Raw genomic sequence first — 27239 nt, 5'->3', positions numbered from 1 at the left:
TCAAGTACTTGTTGTATTTCTTCTTGTAATTGTGGTTGAGCAGCAGCTATTTCAGCTGGAAGTTCTTGTAGAATCTTTTTTGTTTTAGTTCTTTCTGCTATTCTTCCAGTTGTTTTAGCGGTTTGCTCTTACGTAGGAAGAAGACCTTCAGTAGCCTCCAGAACTCCTTCGGTAGCCTTCTGCAAATTCCACCTGAGGCTCTTGGCGAGCTTGTAGTTGTTCTTTGACAGCACAACGAACAGGAATATATTTCTTAATTGCCTCGAGTCGCTCTCGAGCTAATCTAGCTGTGTAAGATTACATTATTGAATGATTTAGTTACTCACACACTACAGCAGCAGAGAGGGTGCGACCACAAATAAGTGTCCGACGGGTAAACTAACCCCACATACAAATTTGAAAACAAACGACAAAGATAAAGTAACAAAATGAGCTAACCCAATTTGAGAAAATCTTAGTCGATTAGAGGCTTCGGTTCGACGTTATTACCCATGTATTTTTCATTTTCGTAGAAAGCTTTATTTTTCGTAAGTGGACTTTCCAGCAAATGGTCTGTTCACCCTCTCTGCTGCACAAGATTCTTTAATGTATATATATATATATATATATATATATATATATATATATATATATATATATATATATATATATATATATATATATATGCCCAAGGTGCCGTACAAGTAAGAATTTTTGTACTATGTCAGCCGTCTTTTGATCGGACTGAACAGTCCAACGACAAGCAAATGAAATTACAACACCGAAATACTTCTATAAACAGATTTTAATGCAAGATGCCTCGTTGTAAAATGAATAGGCACGTAGATAGCAATTTAAGATGTATATATAATACACACACGTTTAAACAACATAAATCAAGAAATTCAGCATTTATTTTATATAGAAATTCACAATATGATGAATAAGAGAGTATTATTTTACATCTGTAACTGGGTCATAATATAAAGCATATATTTCCATTTTAAAATTGAACTAAGTTATTTGTCTTTCCTGGGCGTTAAATAAATTGAACTAAGTTATTTGTCGTACCTGGGCGCTAGATAAAAATTACATCGACAGTTCTCTGCACTATTCATCCGTGCATTTTTTAACGCGGAAGAGATTCAACTCTGTTCTTTAAAACTTGAAACAAAAAGGGGCAATTACAATATTCTTAGTCTGAGCTAGGATAAGTTTTCACTGGATTAGATAATATCAGCTTTTGTAGAATTAAACAATTGCCGGCTCAAGAATACAAATGAGCATTTCCATATCAGTCATTTTACTTAATCCATTTTGGTAAATTCGGGATTCTATTATTACAGAGTAAAAGCTATGGGTGTAAACAGAGGCATTTTCTTCTAACCTCAACAATCATTATTTGGCAAATAAAAATCTGCACCCTGATAGAAATATAAGCTTAATCATTAAGATGAAAGGGGTCTCGAAAATATATTAGAGACACCACCATAGAATATATAATATTATAATTACAAGTCATTGCGCAACTTTGAAAATAAAAATTATCACGGAAACCAAGAAGCGTTGAACAATTTCGTACCTCTCATTTGGTGAAAGCTGGTTAAGTTACATTTTTACTTATACTGCTATCAGATCAAACTAAGTTTCTTAGGAACTAAAACTTTCATGTAGAAAAGCGAGCGCTTTCACGACTTTCCATTGTAATAAGTATGATCAAACATGTAACGTGGTTAGCTTCTTTCTCAGTCATTATCAACCCTCGAGAGTCTCTGTGTGATAAAAGTGTTGCTTTCAAAGCCTTTGTATGACAATATAGAATTAGTAATAAAATCCATTTTACAGTAGCGTCAGTTAAACTATATATATATATATATATATATATATATATATATATATATATATATATATATATATATATATATATATATATATATATATATATAAGCAGAAAAGACATTAAATACGCACCTAGTATACCGTAAGAGTTCTTTCGACTTTTATTTTGCTACAAGAAAAAAACTGCCCATATGCCGAATTGCAATATAACCGTTACGGAATCATCTTAAGTAATGAAAACTCACTTTTAATATTTTGAAAAACAGGTATTTACAGGATGTTAAATCGATACGTCGAATCAATACCAGTTCCACCGTGACTTGAATTATTTCTTTCTGCGCTGAAGCCAAAACACTCTCAAGCTCTTATGCAGTCGAATTGAATGTAAACAAGGTTATCAAATTATTTTAAAAATACTGTGTCTAAACTGAAAAAGCTACTTACAGCAATGCTATAAACATTTGCCATGGTGTAGCTTTATTTATTGCTGCCACGATGCCTATGTTTCTTTTGCTGCAGTTTATCCTTAAGATGTCTTCTTCTGCGGCCATTTTGGTCTTCCAGTCGGAACCTTTCTCGTTGTCGTTCAAGTCTAAAGGATTCTAAAAGCTGACTTAGTTCGGCATCTCCGCTAACTTTCCCCCATACACCAATGACAAATGATTCGATCTGACACTCGTTGTTTCCACGAAGGATTCGGAAGTATCCGCTTTCGCCCCAAGCTGGACCCCACGAATTGGCACACAGCTAGAAATATGTATATAAAATACAACTTAAATTAGGCCGGGAGCAACTCATAGACAGGAGCATACACAAGAAGTTGTATGATAATAGCGGTTGAGATATTTGTTATTGATTCATGTCAAAACCTTCTACCCCCATTGACTTTGTCTTCACATCAAGTACGCATGCATGCGTATGCGAGCGCTAACCCGCCAAACAGTTATAGAAGGCGCCACTGGCAGCGGATATTCCTGTGGGATTGACGAGTTCAACCTAGATCAGTGACTAAACACACATATATTATCATCCTAATATAGACATATGTGATATTGTACCATAAAATTCGACCACTTGACAAGTACAAATAAAAGTATTACAAGAGTATTACGCGAGTACAGATACATACACGATACAGCCAACATACATGTGTGGTCAGTTTCAATTAGGCTGTTTGAATTTGCAAGCTCAGAAGAACCCCTAGTGTGCCAAACGACAGACTAGACGGCTCAGAGATTGTTTTAAACCAAAGTACGTCTCAGAGAATTATGCATCCTTCGTAATTAAAACTAACATTAACCAATGCGAAAATTATGACAGTAAATGCTTAGAATCGTCGCTTTTGGCTGTGCTGCATCCCTCGACCAATGGTAAAGACCAACAAAAATACAAACAATACCTGAGATGACGTTAGTATAATAACACTGAATTTCCAGTACCAGTTACCGACGTCAAGACGTTGAGCGTCTTAGCCCTGATATTGCTGTTAATGTGTAGTTTGGAATAAAGGCCTGCAGCTGGTTCAACAATCCTTATACACATTCAGGCGGTTTAATACTGATTTATCATTGTTACACGGACCAGAGGTGTGGAATGATTGTATGTACGTAAAAGGTTTTCTACGGCATAGTAATTACGAGGTTAGTAAATGTCCATGTAGACGTTACACCCATCAGCTGCTCACGAACTATGAGGTTTACTTGAGCAGAATCGGTGAAAAACCACAGCGTGCAATTATGCAAGAACCTAGCTTAAACATTCTGAACTGTATATCTGTGCAACAGAAGATTAATGTTCTGTGTCTCATTTACACGGATTTTAAATTTTTAATGTTTGGATGCCCCTAAGGTTCAGTAAAAATACAGCATAACTAGCCAAACAAATCCCATACAGGTTTTGCAACGCTGTAGTCAGCCTGAGTCACCACTGTTGTGTCGTGGCCAGGACTGCTGCATATATGGTTATGATCAACTAAGACATTCGTGCGTTTGCGGCGGCCACTCGCTCCTAAATCTGTGTTGATCTTTTTTATACTGATGCCAAAATTCCGTGATCGCTGTCACATTACTAGCACGTATAGAGGAGATGCACATAGCGAATGCAATCTACAACTGTGAATTTATCCATAACAAACACGAATCTTTTTCAAACTCATTTGGGGCGTATGTATATACATTCGTATTCATTTTTTATGTGTGGCCATACCTACGTTCTGACGAAACTTCAACACTCGGTGGACTTAGCAAATACTCCTACCCAATCGTAGATATTAATGCAAAATACGGAAGTGTACCACACAGTTGTTTTAGTTCGAAGAATCAGCATAAACTTGAAGCATTCTGTAAGCTTGCTTCCGGGATCATCAGTAATTTCTCATTGATATGGCGCAGTCACTCGCGGTTGCACAAACAGTTCTTCCGATGCTAGCGAATAATCATTGTGGCCGTGGGATACACGTCTGTATGCTCTATGTCAACTTCACAGAAGTACCCGATGTCGCTGTTACATTATACCGTCGTATGCACTTAGCCACTAAAACTGGCCAACAGGCATTAATTGCATCATCGTCTAGTGATTCAAATTAACCGTTCGCGCAAGCGTAGTGAAGAATATGTTCCATAAGCAGATGCTGATTAATATCAGTTAGCAGTTTCAACCCAAACTTGCTTTTACACAACAATGCGTCCCGAGCCATTTCCGGAGACGAAACTTAGTTCTCAGAATCGAGCTTGTACACGCGTACGCCTGTATCACGAAAAGTCTCAAAAACATCTGCGAGCAGAAGCATATTTGCTTTCAAATACAGGTCATGATAGTAGCCAAGGTGTTGGCATCCAAACGCGGACCAGACATTGTTTGCGTGTGCGTATTTATTGGCGGAAATACCTTCGCGAGAAGACGACGAGTGGAATTTCTCAATGAGTGTCAACTGAGTTTCAGCAAACTTGTTCCAATCGCTCATGCACTCGTATGTAGAGATTCCTATAAGAGTGTGTAAGGTAAACGTTCCATTGTTGTCACCACCGTATCGACGAGTGATTGTAAAATGACCATTGCCATGGTAAGTCCCGCTTCCTGTTGCGTTGCTGCTCATGAGTTTTTTTCCAGGTTGGGACTGAAAGATATCAGCGAGTCAAAGAACTGCAGCTGTCCGAACCTAAACGTCAGTTATTTTTCCATGTTGCTGTGGATGACGCTTATTGGAGCATTAGATGCCGTTGAGATTGTTTACATTATAAAGTAGCCATAATACCCACGCAGCTTATGAAGCACAACGGCATATTTACGCCAACACAGGGAAGACTACACCTGTAAACGTGTTTGACAGCAGTGAGTACATTATAGATCATCCACTTTTTGTATAACAACATAAAAAAGTCGTAGGAATATTCGAAATCGTGATTGGTGGCTCCAAAAACATAAAAAGCAGAAAGAGTTCAACGTGTGATTGTATTTAAAAGGATCTTATCGCCAATATGAATGTGGACTGTCCGTATAATCGTTCCCTATGTGTACAGCAAATCGTTCAACAATAACCAGATATTAACACGTACAGCATGAACCTGCACAGTTATGTTTTGTTAATAACGCTCCAGAATTTCTTAGTCCGGATTCACTTGCAAAGTAAAATTATCAATGAAGCGGGTCAACAACATATAGCCGATTCGACGACTTGAAGTCTGATAATGCGAAACTGATTAAGGTTTTCTCGCACGAGATATTAAACAAAACCATAACATATAAATGATGGCTCCGTTTAAAGATGTATCCAATTCCGCATTTAACATGGACGCGCCTGTATTGCGAGATTGAAGCGTTCAAGATTCAAATATTTTCGTACGTTCATAGCGCACCCGACCAGGATGGGCCAATATAACTTCTAGTACATGACATATCTCTGTACCTTCTTCCGTGTAAAGCATACTTGAAGTCCAAGGAAAGTTTGTACGCAGAGACAACAATGCTGCATATAGTGACAACAACTGAGCATAACTTTTCAACAGTGACATCATGGAGTCGTTCAACAGCGCACATTATCTCATTGACGGAACGTAAATCGAAGCATCAGAGAAAGTTGACACTGCTACATCTGTTACGATTCGCCAGATTCAGCGAAGATTATGCAAGATCCGATGGTCCGTATATGATGTCGGTCAAAGACTCGACGGAACATGCAAATCATCTGCATCTTACGAAATGACAGTATAGAGACCATGCAGTTGCCCCCGCAGCTATAAATACTGTAACAGGCTTAATATTTCCTAGCGCTAATTTTATCCTTGGGTTTGCAGCTCAATAGAAAAGAGCTTAACGAGCGCGAGAAGCTTTCCTGTACGATACCAGTCTCATAAATATTTGGAGTCTGTAGAGACGTTCGTAAAATAATGTACTGGTCCAAACACACAGTCACGTTAACTCGTAAAAAGAAAAAAAGAAAAAACAACGATGCAATTTGGCATGGTGCCGATGTCACTGAAGGTAACGTTGTGTTAATCAAACTTACCTTTGGATACCTTCGCTGAGTCCCTCAGTGGCTATGGACGAATGTTTGACATCCTTCATAGGATCTACCAGAACGTTTACGATTTCATTCCTCACGATAACAAAAAAAGATCATCACTAATGACCGTTGGAGGAGAATTTTCATGGCAAATAAGTACTCTAAAAGGTGTCAGCGAACCGCTTGTTTATAGCATTGAACTCTTGGAAAATATAATCATCGAAATGGAAAGTTCTGTGATATTTTCACCACTGTCAATGTGTGAGGTCTCGCAGAGGTTAAACCAAGAACCCACCCAAAACATTAGGCTCGACTTTCAAAGCCAGGCATAAAAGCACTAAGAGATCATTTCTACGACGATGATATGGAGTTCATCCACAAATCTACCCCCGGTACATTCCCGAGGGAATACGTTAAGCGTCTATTGACTCAATCAAGAAGAGACAATCTCGACTGTTATTTAACAATGACACACGTCCGTGTACATTCTTTGGGCGAAGACGGAATCGATCATTTCGGATAATATTTTATAGCATAATCATAATGGTTTTACACGAATGTAATACCATGCCCCAAGAACGCATAATCGCTGAAAATTTAAATATTCTTCCAGGTAGATATTGTCTATGATTGCATGACCATTGTAACGTTAAAATGGTATGTGGTTGGCAGATAATATGGCAAAATGGTCGAGCAATTATTCTCCGCCATAACATTATTAACAGAAGAACTACGAGAGACCCATAACAGCTGATGAAATCAACAATAGAGCCACGCATGTGTATTGTCGCCAATGAAAGTAATGAAACATTCGCGGCAACCATCGTTGGTTTGGTTGTAGTGGGAATAGCAATAACGACGACTATCCAAGCAACATCAATCGGAATTGTTGATGTGGTGACAGTAACTGGTGCCGAAAGCGGAACCGGTAAAATAATCTCGAAAGGGCCGCATTTGCGAATACTGGTCTATTCAGAACTTCTCGCGGTACAAAGTAGTCTCAGCCCAATTACCAATCTGCACTTGATGGATGGCTATTGAAGATAAATACTTACCATATCGGAGTTTGTTTGTGAAGGTGCTGGTTGAGACAGAAAACCACTGAGGTCTTCTCGCACACATGCAGTCATCTGTTGAAACGTAAAAAGCTTATAAATGCCAATAAAACATATAGACCGTCTGTCACAAATTATTGAGGAAATACAACGCCCGTATAGTTCCGTTCCTGCAAAAGAAAGAATTCCAATAAATATATGGAATCAGCTCAGCCTGATTCTAGCAAAGTCTGCTCAGCTTTAAAACAAAAACAACTTCTGGTACCAACCAGAAAGATCTACGACCTATAATCGATACATCCATCAAAAATCTGATATCGACAAGAGAAATGGATATAACACTGTCAGAAACTGGCGAAAATATTGGGATGGGATTACGTAAGTTCGTAACACATACTATGGTTTCAACTGCTTTGCTACAAAAATCATGAAACGTTTAACGGAAAAACGATGTTCAAAAGCAGGGAAACGGTTGACAGATTAATCGTTTGGTAAAACTAAACGAGAAATCGACGAGGAACTGGCTAAACAAGACAACTCGCAATCCAGTTGATGTAACCGGTCGATGTACCGATTATGTTGAACTGGGTTGGTGGGGTTTTTTTTACTACGCGAGCGTTGATGTCGACACAGCTTATGTTACAATCTCAGAAGCGTGTATAGTAGTATGGTAATATACGTTTGTTTGGTTACTAAGCTAGGTTGAAGTCTTCTACCCCACTGAGGGGCATGTCATGGTAATTTTGTTTAGCAGCTCACATGTATGTGCGTGCGATGTGATGACAAAGTCATTGGGGATCAGGATAGTATAAGGATTCTACCTAAATCAAAACGAAAATCCCAAACTGCTATTATCATACTACTCGAGTGCTCATTTCAAATGAAATTTATGGAACAAGTAAAACATTTTTACAAAGAAAAGACTTTTAGACGAGTTTCATAAATTTTATTTAAAATTACCATAAATGTAAGATACCATTATTCACATACTAATTTTATATTGATTAAAACCACATAATAGTGTTTAAAAAAATACTGTGAAATAAATTCTTATGTCTCGGACGTTGCGCTTTTACAACACATGACGTTATGTATTGATAATGGTGAATGCCTCATTTGATAAGTGCTCAAGAAACAAGTGTAAATAAAGCCTATCATGAATTTCCTACCCAATATTTCAGTCCACTTGTTGCATCTACACCCCATCTGAAAAGGAAACAGAAGACAAAATTCGAGTTCACAAAAGACTGCAGCTCATTTGGAAAGTAAGCAGTACGACATGTATCCGAGTTAAAAAAAAACAGCAGCTAATTTGTAATTTAAGCAATGGGACATTTAATTGCATCTCATTTAAAATTTCAATAAAATTATTGGAAGGTATATATTGTATGACCTAATTTCTAGCATTTCATTCAAATTACTGCTGGTGCACACTGTGTGACTTAATATTTAACATCTCATTGAAAATATTGAATGGAGTCTTTTGTATGATCTAATTTTTAATAGTTCATTAGCATTATTGGACGGTCATATTGTATGGCCTAACTGTAACATTTCATTAAAATTATTGAATGGTGTATATTGTATGGCCTCATCCTTAACACAGGCCTAAGGAAAACTACATCTATATTGATAGAAACTAATTATCAATAGTAGGCTATTGTCTTACTTGAGGAAGTTCCATCCTTTATAGGGGATGAGTGCATGATCGAGGTGGAAGAGTAATTGGTACGTGCAGGCAATGCGATTGTTGCCTTTACCCGTAAACCTGTGTTCGAGTCTCGGTAGGACCGAACTAACAAATTCTCTAATTTGTATCACAATATTCTTTATCAATATAAAACAATTTCACTCGACATTAAAATGCATCCTCGTGTAGTATCCGGGGATAGCACTTTCCGCTATTCATCTCTGCCTGGTGTGTGTATAAACATAGTAACACGTGTAAAACGTGCTTGCTTACCCTATAATTCTTACGGAGTGATACTCCCTCTTCCGGTTGTAGGGCATATTATCTTCGCCCAGTTTTGCGTGCTGGTATACTCCTGAATTGTACATGAAAAGGTCCTCCTTCACCTTAAAAGATGCTGAGAAGGAGAGAAAATAGCATACATTCAACCAAGGCAATTAATACTAAAGTCTTTTTCGACAGGTACTAAGTATTCGCAAACATTTCCAAGTAAAGACGTTACTATCTGCTTTTTGGATCATGTTTTGGTCATCAGCTCTTCTTAAGCATTCTTGGACATGCAACATGGACTCGAATCTATACATATACAGCCAAGGCAGTTCGAGAAATTTGATCTTATAATAATAATGGATCTACTGGCTCCTGTAAAACTGGGCTATACCATACATATAATATATTACTTACCTTGAACAGGACCGTTCATAATGATTTCGTTCATGATGTCTTCCTCCTGGAAAGAAATTGCATAAGTAAAAAGATCGTTGCGATATGTGAATACATCATGATCATAAATTTTTCCTCATTTTTGCATAATAAATGCATAGAATGTGCACAAGATACAGCGCTAGCCTTGTAGACTGGATCAAGACAAACTACATAAAGATTATGAATGAATTTAAACCTGCTGTTAGAGTTGAATTTCAGGATAAAATGTAAATTTTGGATTGATAAGAGATGATAATCAGAGAGTACGTGGTAACTTGATGATCTTTTTGTTGGGTAGAGTGCCCGGAGGTCGTATTTTCAGGTTTTAAAGTATAAAGAATTCAGACTTTTATGCGAGCGATTTCACATTAGATGACAAAAAAAGATATCCTGGCTTTGTTTTTGTTTTTCTCCAAATGATTCGGTATTCTAAAGTACTGTTTTATCTTTCATGTTTTCTTTCTTGTCCTAATTTTTCGTATTTGGCATCTCTATAGCGGAGATATAACTGAGATCATTAGGCAGTAAGAGGCAAATAAATGATCGGGCCGCATTTTACATTCGGTGTATTTAGTAATTAGGCAACGGTGATACCTGTTCCATGCAGTGTTCATGCAAGGGGGATAACTCTAAGCAGCTTTTAGGAAATTAGAATCCCAATGCCGCCGTTACGTGCAAAAGTCCGTATATGCCAAATCATCTGAATGATACAGAATTGAACTCTGTTAGTCCTAAACATCGTTGGTTTTCATTAAAAGCAGATAATGTCAACGGTTCATCACATTATGGGCCATGTAATTTCTCCCTCTAACTTAGAAACCCTTCCATTTTTCACGTGCATACGAATTAATCCAATGTTCATCAGGTACATCTGCGAATCAACCGATTTCAGCCGAAAGCTGTAGCACAAGATTTAATGACGTCACTGTTGTAAATATTATAAGCCAACAGTATTGTTTCGGACTGTCTTCATCCCAATTTCACCCTTCAAAGTATTCCAGCACATAAACGGATCATCAATATTCGCCTGAATCATATTTTTTATCTACAATTTTCTTCTCAGATTCATTTAAAAAGGGCTTGCGTCTCTTCATTACCTCTCGATCACATGTGTACGCCACGTGCGAATATTGTTGCTGTTAGATTAGTCACTAACGGAATTTGTCGAATGTATCACATCACTACTTTCGGAACACTGCCGAGAAACAACGGAATTATGAATGACTTCGTTGACTGAATTAAGTAGTGGCATCTCTTAATTCTAAACCAAATTTTTGAAAGTCGTTTAAACCTAACATCTTGATTTTTTTGAAAAAATGGTCTGTGTCAGATAGCCTTTTAACAAATCAATTTTTTTAAATAAGCTTTTAACAAATCATTTCTTTCCTTCGAAACTTAAATTAAATTGAAAAAAGCTGAAATGCTAAACGGCAGCATTGGAGCTTTCAAATTAGACCCGGAAACTAAAACAGGTCTTTTTGGTACCATAACCTGTGTTCGCGTAATAGCATCTTGCCAAATACGCGCAAATCAACAATTTTACCTAAGTCTTTTTTAAAGAAACTTTTTAAAATGTTAGCTGAGGCGCATTGTCTGAAACTGAGTTTGAATTAAGCTGGTCAGGCATATAAACCAAACCGAAAGATGCATTGCCATCATGACGGAAGTAGTACACACAGTAACGTCATTCAAATGGCTCGAAAATATGTTACACTCCAAATGTATGTTAACATTTTGACCAAAACCGATAGACCTTATATTAAATTAACAGCCTTTCAAACACTAGATATATGATTTTAAAAGTTTTGACTACCAGCTTAATAGGTATAAACTTCTGGACTATTCATTTTGCAATTGTTAGTGCTAGCCTATGGACTTAAACATGGATCAACCCCTTCGTATTCTTGAGGAGTGTTGATTAGTATTGTCTTGAATTTTAATTTACTACTCAGTTTTTATTTGATTCGCTAGGATTACGATTTTAATTCAGAGTAAAATAAATACAATCAGGGACGATTTACTGCAAAATTATCCTGGATAGAAAAAACATGAGCATTTTCCAATTAAACTGAATATTTCGAGCACTGTAATTCCGAACAATGATTCAATTAAAAAAATGAATTAATCTAATTGAATAACTTCTAAGACTAATAAGAATGCCTAATTGTAAGTATTAGTTCTCTTATATAGAATGCTAATGCGCAATAAAGAGAATGTACCACGAGGCTTTGAATGAATCATCTTAATATTTCGAAATCACTTTATCAGTACAGGGTCACGTGGTTTACACTAGCTAATCAAGAATTAGGTCAGCTTGGCCTCACTAAACCTCGTGTCCTTGTCGGATCATGCGATGTTTACTTGTACTTATATAACAACTTAACCTTGGAATTTAATGAATGAATCAACGTACTTGATGCATGACTCTTTCAAGTGAAAACTACGATCATTAACCAAATCATCCTCACAAACAAAACTATTATAATGAAAAGAATACATAGAATATAGATAAACATAAATACTCCCCTCATTTTAATTAACGTCAAAGATTTTTAATCTGTGAAGATTGATTACATCAAAGTCACTACAGTCCGATTTTAAGTCATCGTTCAAATCCTCACTGTGTGGAACAGATACAACTAAAATTGTTTGAATAATTTACAGGGCTACATCTGTTAACATACAACTTTAACAAACTTATGTGGAAAGTCGTTTCCTCCTCCCAGGAGTATTTATAATGAAATTTAAGTCACTTACTTTCTTTTCAATGTTATGAGAACCAAATACGTAGCCTGAAGAAACTGTTTCAAACAGCTGAAAACTCCTATCCCTTTTATGTTATACCTCAATTTCATTCTTGACTGAACAGACCTGAGACTAGTTCTTGTTACTTCAAAACCTTTTGATAATCTGTATTTGAATTTAGAGACATAGTGAAAAAGATTAATTTCTGACTCTTCAGTTGTAACTAGTTACTCTTGTAATAACTCCAATGTTCCAAGGACAGTGTTTCGAAAAACAAGTTCATAATGACTAAAACCAAAAGACCCTTGAACTGATTCCTAACAGCAAACAACAACAAACAAACACCCTCGTCCAAATCATTTACTGTTTCAAAGCAATATGGCCTAATCATCTTTCAAAGTCGGATAAAAATCTTTCTAAAGCACCTTGACTTTCAAGTTGATGGGCATACGATTTAAACTGTTGGATGCAAAATTCATGCATAACTCGCTGGAAAATTCCAGTCTTAAAACTTTACTCTTGATCAGTTTGGATAGACTTGGGAAGGCCAAAAAGTGGGAACAACTTTACGAAAGCTTTTTCTATGGTCATAGGTTTTATATTCCTAAAAAATAACTTCTGAAATTCTTAGGGACGCACACATTATCGTCAACATGTATTGGTTGCCTAACGTATTCTTAGAAAATGCACAGACGCAGTCTACTATTATGCTACTAAACGGTTCGTCAAATGCAGGAATAGGCTGCATATGAGTCTTAGATATCATCAGATTGGGCTTTCGTTCCATTTGACAAGTATGATACAATCTACAGTTTTAAAAACACTTCTTTTAATTTTCGGTCAATAAAAATGATCTAAGCCTTTTTCATAAGTCTTACTGACTTCTAAATAATCATAGGCTGGACTAAGAATTTCTTGTCCATAGCTCACTGACCAGTCATCACCAGCGGGTGCCTCGTGTGGCCCTCATTTCCTCATAAAGACTCCATTTTTTCGCAAAATAACAAGTTGGTAATTGTGTGTCATCAGTTTCGCTATAACCCTCTGATATTGTTCCTGTGAGACAGCTAGCAATTGTTTTCTAGTAAAAAAAAGTGTATCATTGTGATCAATAAGTCTTGATTGAACCAAACAAGGAGCAAAAGTGACATCATTAAAAGATTGACAAATGTGTTAGCAAGCTTTAGAACCAGTGACATAGCTCATATAATTCGGATTTGCAGAACGAAGAAAGTACATTTTGAGGAAAGTCAAGATGCAAAAATGTAAGTATATTTTTGCCATTCTTATAAACAGCTAAAGAAGATATGTTTATTCGTGGTCATGTGCATGCTTCCCCAGTTATGTTATGAACTGTGCTCAGTATCATGGCTTCTATCGCTAGCCTAAATCCAAAACATTGTATCAACAAAGTTAACGCGGAAAACAAATTGAAAAGCGTCTGGAGTATCACAATACCCAGCGGAAATAAGAATTCTTCGTCGTCTTGGCTTATTGGCTCTGAGGCTCTTACGTTTCTAACAAGACCGTCTTTTTCTTTTTTTCCTCACGAATCTAGTACTTTATCGTGGAAAATGGTACGTATCCGATAGCTCTTGCCCTCAGTATACTTTTTATGCTATTTGTATATACCCCAGAGATCACTGGTGATAGTCTGAGCAATTCAATCAACGAAATATTAAAAACATTTCCCCTGAATAACTGTTTAAATGATCAGAATGGTATTTTCAATACTGCGTCTCTACGTTAAATGAGCTGAATGGTATTTTCAATACTGCGTATCTCACGTTGGTTGTGGACATTGTGAATATCACATTCATTCGTTAGTTTGTTTTAAAATTTTATTTGTGACCAGTAAACTCTTCTACATTAATTTATCATCTTTTCTTTCAAATACACGGAACAGCTGTTTTGGTTCATCCTCAAATAAATCTAGTAAACTGAAACCTAACATGAGTGTTCATGATTTGTTTACAAAGTAGTTACTTCATGCACATGCGTCACATACGTGCGTGCAATATGAGTGTTCAGTATCGTAAAATACTGCACTATTCTGACAATGTAAAGTTAACGGAGAAAAAAGGAGTACATAATAATATCAGAGGTTTTATTCTAGTAGTTGTACCAATTTGAAATTTCGAAGTACACACGGGAGACTAAGTGGTTTCTTAGCAAAGAGCTGCTAAGAGGAAGATTTATTTGCAAATGAAAACTTTGTGAGTCAAAGATTATTCATCAGCAGCACTAGCTTCATTCTCAAAAGTTTCAACCCTTTTTCTCATCCAGGTAGGTATATTGACGCAATTCTTGAACACTTCAAACAATATGAGCAGTCTGAGATTATCATAATCTTTGTCAACCTTGTTGACTATACACCATCTATTAAACAGTTGTTATTTTTCCCATTCAAACACGAGTGTGAGCAGTTTATTTTCTACAATTTTTAAACGTTTAACGATACACCCCAGGCACCAACTCATAACCTTTGAAGATATATTCCTTGACTACATCACCATTACCACTTTGTTCTAATGAGAGCGAAGCGCAGGTTTCACTCGATTTGCCAATAAGTACACTTTTTTAAATAACATATAACAAAGTCCAATGCTTTCTCAGCAGCTCAAATTTTCAGCAATTTTCTTATACGAAGGAAATATTTACCTATCACCTTTTCTTTGAAAGGGAAAACCAACATAATGTGTTTGGTAGCATCAAAACCTCACCACGTGTACAAAGGGGAAGAGTGTGCTCTACCTGCCAGCTCTAATTCCTTTCATTTAATTTGAATTTCTTTCTCTTAATTTTGCATTTGCATTTCCATCTCAACTTTTTGCATCTGCATTTTTCGCACTTCCTTATGCACTTGCATATCTCTCTCCCTTCTCTATGTGCACGTGCAGCTCCATTTACATTGCTTTATGATCGTTTTTTGTACTTGCATTGCGATCTGCAGAAGCTGAAGATTTATTACCTCAACTTACATCTGATTTTAACTGCAATTTTTTTAATATCCTGTCCGAAAAAGCTGTAGACTTCTTTATCAAATCCCAAATAATTTTATCAAGAACACTCTTTTTCACAGAATAAACCATCAAAATAATCTTTTTCTCATTACAGAAGCCTTCACTTCAGAATGATTTTACATCTTGACAAGCTCGCGTAACTCGCACTTTTTAAGGACTCTAACCCCTCCTGGGTAGTATCTGCAACTAAGTTTCTACTTTAGATGTCATGGTGAATGCTTGCTGTTCTCACTAAACATTTCCCAAGTATGTGAACATTTCAAACCGGAGTGAAATTTAAATTTCGAAATACAATCGTAATCTCTCTGAAATATTAAATTCTCTGAAATAATAAATCTCTGAAACATTTAAATACCTGACATATTCAAACCCAATTTGAATCTCTCTAGTATTCAAATCAATTCAAACCTTTGAAATATTTAAATCAATTAAAATCTCTGAATATTCAAATCCCGAAAAGACCAACCCAATTCCTTTGTTACGACTCTATGGTGCAAAAATAGTAAGAAGAAAGAGCGACAACCAAGAAGTTTAATAAAACTGAAAACATTATAGATTTCCCTATAACACAAAGTGAAATAATTAGAAACAGCTTACAGTACGGTGAATGAGTCCAAATTGTTGTATTAATTCCAAAAGTTTAGAGTAATCTGAACGAGTTCTAAAACTATTCCGAATGATGGTGAGTAACTTATTCGTGTATCAACAGTACAGAGGAAACCACTATGATGTAAGAACAAAATGTCTTTATATGAATTCAAATCATTTCCGATATAGCTATAAATAAATTCACAGCATTTCCTTGACAGCTATTATTCCAGTTAGCTGAATAGTTCAAGGCAAATTCCAACCAATGATTAAATTAAGTAAATGAATTCATTCAGTTAAAAATCCACGACTTATGTTTAAAAAAAAATGCCCAGTTGTAAGTATAAATTCTCTTACATAGAATGCTAATACGCAATAGAGAGAATGCAATACGAGGCTTTGAATTAATCATCCTGGCATTTCGAAATCACGTTATCAGTATACACGTGTACACAGTATACAGGGTCACGTGGTTTACACCGGTTAGTCAAGATTTGGGTTAACCTGGCCTCTCACTAAAATTCGTCTCCTTATCAGATCACGTGATGTTAACTTATACCACGACTTAACCTTGGAACTTTATGTATGAATCAACGCACTTAATACACGACTCATATTTCAAGTGCAAACTACGATCATCGGATATTAGCGTTAAAAATGTCATAACCCCCATAACCCTTACAAAAAAATATATAATTATGAAAAGAACACACACACACACACACACACACACACACACACAGATATATCCGATGATCGCGAGCTTAAGACGTAAATATTATTCTCTTGAAATACATTCCTGAAATAAATATGGTAAGCAAGCACTTATGTAAATTAAAATCTGCTATACCACTGAGGCTATTCTATATGGTGGAGTGGACTGGAACACCTTTCCCTTGTTAAAGTATATACCACTTGGGCAAGTACCGCCGTTTTGGTGGCTAGATACCATGCATAAACCGGATATATCTGTTCGTCCACTCCTGTATGGGTAACATTCTTCTGTAACTACACTGGAAAAGAGGAATGAATGATAGAAATAGATCAAACATTAATATCACATATCACTGACCGTTCGATCATTTGTGCAACATGGCTAGGGGACGATGAGGTGAACAATATATTTTCATTGTGCTACGTAAAACGTATTAGCACCATAAAATCATGCACAGCATTTTAATTTGATTGTGTTTTGTTAGATCATTTTGTCTTTGAATGTACAGTAATTAGGTTTATACAATACACAATAATTAAGTTTTTACGAAATAAGAATTATTCAAGCTCATCTACTTCGATTGTATTAGACCATTGTCCCGATTTTAAATTCCATAATGTAAGAAGATATCAATGTTTGTTTGCACATACTATGTGGATAACATACCCTTTCTTACGGAGAAACCACCAGGCTCTATCCAAGTAACCCCCATCACAGCCTCCATTACCCCCATTGTTGTCACAGGAGATCAGATGTTGGGGAGATAAATCCTCCATGATCACACCGCGAGAATGAATAGATAATCTGTCCGCCAATAACGCTGAAAATGCAGAGTTTCATCTTAACTGATGAACAATAAATGACATTTTGGAAGTCTTCTGTCAACTTTGTCAATCAGTTTGTTTATTCGCACACAAAGGAAGCGGTGGGACTGAAAGAATGGTTTCTGGGTTAAATTTAATAAAAAAAATAAAAAATAATAGACATTTTTTAAAAACATTTTAACATAATTATCAGAATTATGTCTCTTTTGTTTGTTTGTTTTTTTCCTGTTCTTTTAAACGCGGAAGCACTTTTTTATACTGTATAATATGTGATGCAGTATTTAGCAACCTAGAACGCGGACGAAATTTCTGGCAAAAAAAAAAAAGAATTGCCAGATTTAATTGCGTTTGCCATGAAAACAATTCAATTAAAATCAACAAAGAAACGTTACAAATTAACTTTTCTACATAACAAATTAGTAAACTCGATGGTACGATACAAATTCAAGATTTGTCATGAAAATTAGATACTTTTGACAAAGGAATCCAAGAGACTACTTATATATTTGCAGCTTTCTGAATCTTTTAGACAATTTCTACTGATATTAAGTATATCAATATGGAAGCAATATACCTAATGAATGCATGGAATTCCCCATTAAAAATGAACATTTCGATATTCAACATCCTTAAAGTTGTTTTTTTCTTATAAAAACGTTCTGCTCCTTGCTACGTTTGTATACGTCTGGTGCTAATCAGTGGGTACTGTTCCCATCTGAAGCAGGACTTACCTGTTGTCGAAAATGCCCAAGAAGATCCGCAGTTTCCCTGATCTTTTACGTGATGTACAAGATCAGGCCATTTTTGGCGCGCGTCGAAACTCTTGGGAAGCTGACTATTCTTTCGCACATTAATGGGTGTCATCCGCATTACAATCTCGTCCGCCCCCAGCGTCCCCAGTCTATATCGGATGCCATCTTGCAGGGTCATGCCCCACAGGAAAGAATAATTAGAAGCACGCCATCTAGCGGAAACAAAATAGAAACAATAATGTCAATAAGTGTTATGTGCAATAAGTTGTTCCGGCATGCCCTTTAAATCTCATTGTTTTATTTTAGGCAACATTTTCTGTTCTTTGCATTACATTTTCGTCCTTCTTAGTCAAGTTATTGTGTTTCGTTTAACTAAAATTTGTAACATATTACCTTTGAAGTGCTAGCTACATTCTACTAAAAGCAAAGTCATGAATGGTCAATTCCATAATTCAGAAGTTATTCAGTAAAAAAGCAACACATATAATAATAATAATGCATTAATTTATTTATTATATTTACTTTAAACAATAACTGCAATTGCTTATCTTTCATTTCGCTCTAGACTTTATATGACTTACCCATAATTTCCATCATTGACAGCTTGAATAATGTCATCCCTAACCAGACACACTTCTTTCCCGCATAACCATCTGTATCTCCCTGGATTTCGGGGATCAGGTGAACATGTACTGAAATATCAGTAATTACATTACAGTAAGTAAACGGTAAGATGCCACCGCATGGATCTGATAATACGTGCAAACCAACGTCTTAGATATCAGATTAGTTTGTTTCAAAAATCTTTATGTAAGATTTTTGCTGAAGTGTTTGCATCGAAGAGAGACATCCGTATCGAATGAATACAGGATGGCAAATAAAATTGCATTTTAGATCATATGCCTATATTTTGGTAAAATTTACGATCATAGCATATTGGGCTTGAACATTCATATTTATTTGAGGAATATAATTCCGTTTAATATCAAACCAGTCTCATGATTAACGCTCTGTCTTGATGACGAACTAAATACAGGTGGGAAGTTTTAAAAGTATTTTTGATGAGACATTACATTACAAATTACAACAAAAAAATGCAAGTACCACGCTTGCTAACAATTAAATTTCAGCCCCTCTATTGCATAATTTCTCTCTCACAAATATTGCTCGACAGCTGCATCAAAGCAGCAGTAATCTACACGCTTTTCTAATATATTACCCGCAAAAATGTATATTTCTACAAATGTCCCTCTTAAATCTTCGCCACAGGGGAGAATCAAAATTTCAAAACTGTTGCACACATCTACAAACCACCCTTAACTGTATCCTAATTTGTCAAGTCTATCTTAATCAGTTAAGAGCGAGTTGTACACATCTTCAAACCACCTTTAATTGTATCCTAATTTGTAAAGTCTATCATAATCGGTTTAGAACGAGTTGTACACATCTACAAACCACCTTTAATTGTATCCTAATTTGTCAAGTCTGTCTTAATCAGTTTGGACCAGTTGCGTGACATAAGACAACTCCAGAAACCTCTATACATTTTACATACATTTGCAGATATGCAAAAAGTGCCCTATCACTCCCCACCCCCTCCAAGCCCAGTTGTGTACTGAAATTCTAAAACCATTGTGAATGTCTACAGATCGTTCTCAGAGACCGTATCCCATAGTTTCAAGTCTCAGTATTTAACTGTGTAATAGCAGTTACCACGGAGAGACAGAATATCATAATCCCATTCTTGTTTGGAAAAAAACCTGGGGATAACAAAGATACGATGGTCATGACGGATCGGAATTTTGAGATAGGTGTCATGCCACGTTAAAACTCACCATGGGGATCACAAAGGTAAAATAGATGTGACTGATGTGTTTCACCCGACGTTAATACTCACCAATTGTTGCAGTTTACTTTGATGACCGAGTCTGGGCGGTATGGTCGGCCTGCTTCGTCTTGGCAACCTATGCCTGAATGCATAACATATCTTTATTTAATATTATTGATTGATTTATTTCAAGAACGTGTGTCTTATCAAATTTCAAATAAATGTATAACATCATTATCATTAATTTACAGTATGTATGTATGTATGTATGTATGTACGCACGCACTCTCGTACCTGCGTGCATACAGATGGATGGATGATGAAAAGAAAAATTGAAAACCGAGTGAAATGTGTGTAAACGATGTAGATCGCTGGTATCTACTACCAAATTCTAAATATTACATTCTACCATTTATATTAAAAAAGAACATTGATTGCTTCTTTAACTGCCAATCAATTCAACATGCACAACGTATCACATTATTTTTCCGCATGTTCATATTTTACAGAGAATTATTCCGTCCGATTACGTTGATCAAGTTACTGTAACAGTGTCGTTCCTTATACCAGATTTTACAACTGCTCGCATGGAAAATGAACAATAACGTACTAATTTCCATGGAAAATGCCTGATATACATTAGATGAAATGTATCAATTTCCGTGGAAATTACTAATATACATGTGTATCAAACATAAATTTCTGTATCAAACGTTTGCATTTCTATAAATGATGCAGGCCATTGGGATACCTTTTCATGAGATCTTGTCATCCTACAAAACGATGGCTCCAAAACTGTCAAGTGGATTATAAAATCAGGCATTGTAAATGTTTGTGTATGATACGCTGTCATGTGGATTATAAAACCAGACACTGAAGATGTTTCTGTATAACACGCACTGCATTCCATTTGAAGAGAGCTGCTGAAGGTGCTTTTTCCTCACTAGCTCCATATTGGACAAACTTAGAAAGCATATGCATATGTTGTTAGCAGCTTTGGGGCAAAATTGCGATACTGGAGGTAGAGAAAGGAAACAGCTTTCCTTTCAACTAATTTCATTAGACAAAAATATTTTGCATGTATAGTAGAAAGAAAATAATCTCCTTGTGCCAAAGAAAAAATGTTCTATCATCAGCTCCTCCATATGTCTGCCGTTCTGTCTGTCTGTCTCTAACAAAATGTATACAATCTGACACAAACGATAATGCATACGAGTTGCAATATTAGTATATTTATTGTTAGATTGTTAGAAGTTATGGTATAAGCTAGTGGTTCCCAACCATTTCGAGTATAAGACGCCTTTGTAACTTCACAAAATTTCGCGGATCCCCATATGCCAATAGTTGTACTCATAGGCTCTGTTAATTGAGAAAATACAAAAACCATTATGAACTCATTAACCGTCTTAAATAAATTCACATTTTATTCACTAAGTCGCATACAGTTTGAAAAAGTCCGGGGCTTAACGGCCTACAGTTGGGAACCACTGATATACGCTAACCGCGGCCCGAGAACGATGCAAGATATGCATTGGACACTTCTTCAGTTTTGATTTGGCGTCTTAGTTTTGGGGTCTTGAAATCGCTTATAAAAATCTAAATCTAAACAAGATTACCATACCAAAAAGACCCGGAAGTTTTCCGATCGCAAAGAGTCAATAATATAACTCCCTACTACCAGGGACGTTAACGGGGGCGGGGGGGAGGGGGTGCGCGAATTTGTATGTGCTGTAAAATTGATGTAGCCTATATACGTAAATTAACAAGCCCGTCAAGTTTTGCCCTCCCCACCCCCGAAAAAAGTTGAAATGACATCCCTGCCTACTACCAACACAATGCACTGAAATTATTTCGTAGCACATTTTCTGAATGAGGCTGGGGGTGGGATTTGGTTTGAGAGACTCTCTAATATGCACAGGACGAACAAAGGCACAATTAAGCACGAGGAGTAAAGAACACTCTACTAACCAGCTTATGTAGCTGTTCAACTGTAACAAGATAGGAAATCATGACTTTTCTACATCGCATTTGTACCAAGAAATGGTTGAAGAACACGACTGTGCAGTTTCATTGTGATGTACTATTTTAATGCTAATGTTGTATCGAACACCATCAGATCTTAGCAATCTAGAAATGGTGTCACATTTTGTAACATCATTGGCCTTAACGCTAACGTTGAACATCAAAATCGAGAAGTCAAAGATTGTCATTTAGCGCTAAGCCATCCTTACGTTTCTTTTCTGATACTTGATAACTGGCCTTATATTCAACAGTTACCTTTGTTTCCACTTTCAGTTTCAAAAATAACATTGTTTTCGATACCTTGCACAAAAAATCAGCAACATGACACGCCAGTGTGTGATGATTGAATAATCAGTGCCGTTGCAGTTTCACTTGCAACGTTCAACAAATGTAAGGTGATTCGGTTGTCAGCTTCCTCTGATGACGAGAAGATGCCCGCAGTATCTACTATACGGCTGAGTTTTCAGGTGTTGGTGCATTAATTATTTGCATATATTTAACAGCGGACTGTCTATTTTTCTGATCTTTTCTCAACCAAAGATTTATTTTCTTACTGTATCTTAGGTTCGTTATGCACACAATCACAATGAAGAAAGAAAGATCTGCGGCACAGGTACGCTAACAAAAATCTGGATTCGCAATGATAAATGCTCCATAAATATATAAAATTGGCACACAATATGTTTAATATAGCGAGGTTAAAGCTATTGTGCTTTGAGTTTCAGAGATATGGCATTCGATCTACTCACATTGTTCTCTTGGCTCAAATTTGGTGTATTTCTATCGTCAGCTCTCCCGAATCTCTTGAAAGACTATACTATGGTGTGTGTGTGTGTGTGTGTGTGCGCGCGCGCGTGCGTATGTATGTATGTATGTATGTATGTATGTATGTGTGCCAGACCCTGGCTCGTCATTTAAGTCACTGTTGTCTCAGCATAATTAGGTTACAAAGTTGTCATCGGTAGAGACTGGGGAGAGGAGAACAACCTTTTTCCCAGGAATACTGTTGAGCATGGCCATTTTAAGTGGCTAAAGTGGTTGACCATCACAAGTAGTTCAGCACTTAATGTCATATGGCATATTTTCTTACCCACAAGAAAATGTTCCATAATTTTCCATTGACATTTGTTTTGCAGCAGAACGTATGTCATGAGTATTAACTAATCTCTGTTGTTTGTTTCTGTAGATGTTGTCACCAATTTTATTAAAAGAAGGCAAAACAGAACGGTTTGGAGAAAATCTGGTAGTTTGCCTGCATCAGATAAAACTAACTGAGCTCTTGGTGGCCAAAGTATCTTAACAGATTCCTCTTTTAACCCAAATATATTGAAACGCAAAAACAAAACAGTCAGCAAACTCAAACGGGGTTTCAAGTGTTTGTCCTTGGGGATGTGGTCTGAAAATTCAAGATTGTTTCTATAGCTGGGTTGCTAAAACCTGTTGTTTTTCAAAGCACATGGTTAGCTTGTCCTTCAGTTAGCTGGTCTTACACCTGAGATTGTAAAATTCCAGATTGTAATATTAAACATTTTTTACATATATATTTATTATGATTGCATATTTTTGAAACTTGTCTACACGAGTTGGCAAATGTATTCAAACTGATTTAGACTCTGTAAGAGTATGATCTGCGCCTACACCTTTATCACTCAGTAGTCTTTCAAAGAAAAGTCAGTGGTATCATAGGGGCGATAAGTAAAACGAAGCTGTAGCACTAGTCAAGTAATAGTAGACACTTTTGTTCTAAACATTTCCTAATGATGTCAGTCACTCATAAGTGTGTGTGTGTGTGTGTGTGTGTGTGTGTGTGTTTTGGATTTTTAACGTAGCTTTAACAATTATCCAGTCATATCCCTACGATTTCTGCAGTGTGGCAGTTTATAGTAATGTCTAGCACTAGGGCATCATGCCGCAGACATGTAGCATGATGTCCCACCCAGTTATATTATACTGCCACCAGGCCGACCAGTCCTAACACTAACTTCTTAATGATGCGCACTAAGCGAGAGTGCTGCTAGTACCATTTTCCTAAGTCTTTCGATGACTAGGCCGGGGTTCGAACCCGCGACCTACCGCATCCGAGGCGGACACTCTAACCACTTAAGCCACCGAAGCATAAGTATTAGTAGGTTTTTATCAAACGATATATACAATCGTAAAAGATATGAATAAAGTCTATTCTTCCTTTATGGTTTTATTTTTATTCCTAATTTTCCTTAATTTCAATTTACTAGTATTCAAGTTACGTGACGCCTTTTGAACAGTTATCTTGTAAAACAGAGAGAGGGAGATATTTTATTTTCATTGTCTCTTGTGTATTTATGTCGAATTTTGACATGTATTGAAAATGGTGTTAGAAGAGATCGTTTGCTGAAAGACAATGCTACCTACATAAATGCTAGAAACGATGGAACTTGTCTGCAAATTATTTGCAACATTCTGCTTTGGTGCAGACTGCTGTGTTGATTTTAGCACATGATGTGTATATATGCTGATGTAAGCTTTACAAATGTGCAATGGTTGCAGCTTCCTGCATCTGATCTACCGTACAACCTTTGGAAATCGAACTCAAAGTACCTGGCATGATCACACTTAATATAGTGAATTGTAACTCAGTTTTGTTGATCTCCGAGAAATTAATCCTTGTAATTGGGTACCATCATAGTTGCAATATGTCAAGTTCTGACTTTCTGAAACTTTAATAGACATATCTGCGGTTATGTAAGGTTGTCTGACATTTAATTGGCATTTATAACAATTCGGTTCAAAACGGCAGGCACGTGAAATGCGATGCAATTCCATTGTACTGTATTTTGAATAAATAGCACAAGTCGCTCAATATACATTATAAGAAACATCTGGCACTCGAATTTGTAGGCCGACCGGAAACCGATTCTTTCCAGAAAACACTTGTCTGGAAAGAGCGTTCTCAAATTGCAGTCTTGTTTGTCAAATTGTTTTCATTAGCTTTTATCCAATCATAATAGCAAAGTGTAAAGTATGATATCAGCATAATGGTTTGAAACGTAAAGGTATGGATATAATTTATACATACCACATACATGTTATTCGACAAGCATGATTAGAAAAGACGCAAACGTTAAACGGTTGTATTTGTACTATTCACCAACGGACCTTTTTTTGTGAAGAAATTATACACAGCCTGACAGTCTGAATTCAAAAAATTAAAAAAGTAAATGATAACTAGTTAGTGAAAAAAGTACCTGGGCGAGGTCACCATCCAAAATATAAACGTGATGCAATTGTCCAAAGTTGCAGAATTCTGTTAGGTATCTGGGCTTCAGTCAGTCACATGTTAGACGTTTGATGATATAGAGTACCTTGCGTGTTCGTAAAGGACTCATGGTCCTACACCCTAATCCGAGTTTCCTCTGACCCTTCCAACCCCATTTTTGACATGTTGACATTCACGTTGGGATGTAGGGTCAGAGTCATTTGCCTATCGAAAAGTTGGAATTCGCCAACACCATGTGGTGTCGGCATAGGGTAGCCGCTTACTAGCCAGCCTAGTACACTTGAACGATATTTCGTCGAGATAAACCTGCGTGAAATCGAAAGGAAGATGATTTAATTGCTAAGAAAATACGAGCATAGCATTTGTTATGTCTTTAATCCGCTGGCAGACGAGACGAAACTTCAGCGTTGAAGAAATTTGATCTGGAACTCACCATTTGCGTTGCTAGTCACATGATTACACAAATCTTGTAACCTACTTGTCAGTGACATCAGAGGTCAAATAGTCACGTGATAACAACAATAAATTATTTTTATCTGCAGGTGTTTGAAAGACGTGTTTTCAATTCTAAAGAATCAGGTACTAATTTTAGGAATGAGTTTTTCGAAGTTAAGTCTATAATAGGGCTAAAATTTGTTCAAAAAACATTTTCTCTATTTCTCTAATTTATAAATAGAACAAGGTCTGAAAAGATTCTTTAACTAAATTTGTATTGTTCATTATCAACCAATAATAGCCAGTCAAATCAATATATGCTCTATTTTTTCGTCACCCATTTCTAGACTGTTTCTCATTCTTCCATACAATTAGTACCGTGAATCAAATTAGTATATGATATCCGCCATTACTGGTTTGGCACTTCGGTTTGTTTTCTTTTCTTCTTTTCCTATGAAAGTCCAAAGTCCAAGGATTCCAAGAGTGCGTGTTGACTTTGGGTTGCAAGATCATAAGACCTGCCGCAAAGTATTATGGGAAATGATTTCTCCAATGGAGACGCTGTCTTATATTTAAGAGCCTGAGACTTTTGGAATAGCATTAATTTTTATCGTTAAGTATCTAATTTTCTAGTTAAATTTGATTACAAATTTTGGATGAACATGGATGTTATTGTTAAGGCATACAGTTTCTGACATCATCAGATTTTATCGTTCAAACATTAGCATAGAGAGAAAGGGACATATTCCCGTGTTTTATTAAAATGTTAGTTATCTAGACTGAAAAGATAAGTCACTAAGAAGCAAATAATTATAATTCGTACATTTCATTTAACTTTTGATTCATTATTTTTTACTTTGAAAGAAACTATAAATCGTTTTGAGAAGAAGGAACACAATTCGTGCATTTTTATTACATTTTTTGTTACTTTTGCTCTTTAATTTTAATTATATTTGTTACTATTTTTGTTAAATATCTTAATAAATATAGCATACGTTTAATCTATAAATATTTCACTAAATCATATATTTAATGAATGAACTGAGGACAACAGTGCATTTGAGAGAGAGTGCATTTGATGTATGCATATTATTTAATTTTAGTTCTTTTTAATAACTTTTATTTTTATATAAATTTCAACTTTTTTGTTGGTAGTTTGAATGACAAAATCAATATACATAGCTTTTTAAAGGAAAATTTAGCATACATTTATTGCATGAGTGATAGTTTTTGTCTATTCTTAAAGGTGAGTATAGCACATATTTAAAACATTGAATTGAAA

The 27239-nt window shown here is 36.1% G+C and overlaps 1 protein-coding gene across 1 annotated transcript in view; it reads right to left on the bottom strand.

The window, feature by feature from the left end:
* Window positions 1-766: 766 nt before the first annotated feature.
* The window catches only part of LOC149807242 (putative peptidase C1-like protein F26E4.3), a 113130-nt gene continuing 86657 nt past the window's right edge, over window positions 767-27239 (bottom strand). Inside the window, exons 2-10 of the mRNA XM_089963972.1 lie at window positions 20314-20386; window positions 18998-19108; window positions 18396-18628; window positions 17507-17660; window positions 16976-17138; window positions 9749-9794; window positions 9338-9461; window positions 8544-8580; window positions 767-2565 (exon numbers count right to left, since the gene is read on the bottom strand). Of these exons, the coding sequence (XP_089820098.1) occupies window positions 2296-2565; window positions 8544-8580; window positions 9338-9461; window positions 9749-9794; window positions 16976-17138; window positions 17507-17660; window positions 18396-18628; window positions 18998-19108; window positions 20314-20386 (1211 nt within the window). The 3' untranslated portion in view covers window positions 767-2295. The remainder of the gene's footprint in view (window positions 2566-8543; window positions 8581-9337; window positions 9462-9748; window positions 9795-16975; window positions 17139-17506; window positions 17661-18395; window positions 18629-18997; window positions 19109-20313; window positions 20387-27239) is intronic.

This window comes from Sinohyriopsis cumingii, chromosome 1, assembly GCF_028554795.1.
Source record: "Sinohyriopsis cumingii isolate HCF-2022 chromosome 1, ASM2855479v2, whole genome shotgun sequence".
Taxonomy (NCBI): domain Eukaryota; kingdom Metazoa; phylum Mollusca; class Bivalvia; order Unionida; family Unionidae; genus Sinohyriopsis; species Sinohyriopsis cumingii.
Note: the sequence above shows the minus strand (reverse complement) of the source record. Positions and strands in the feature narration are given on the sequence as shown.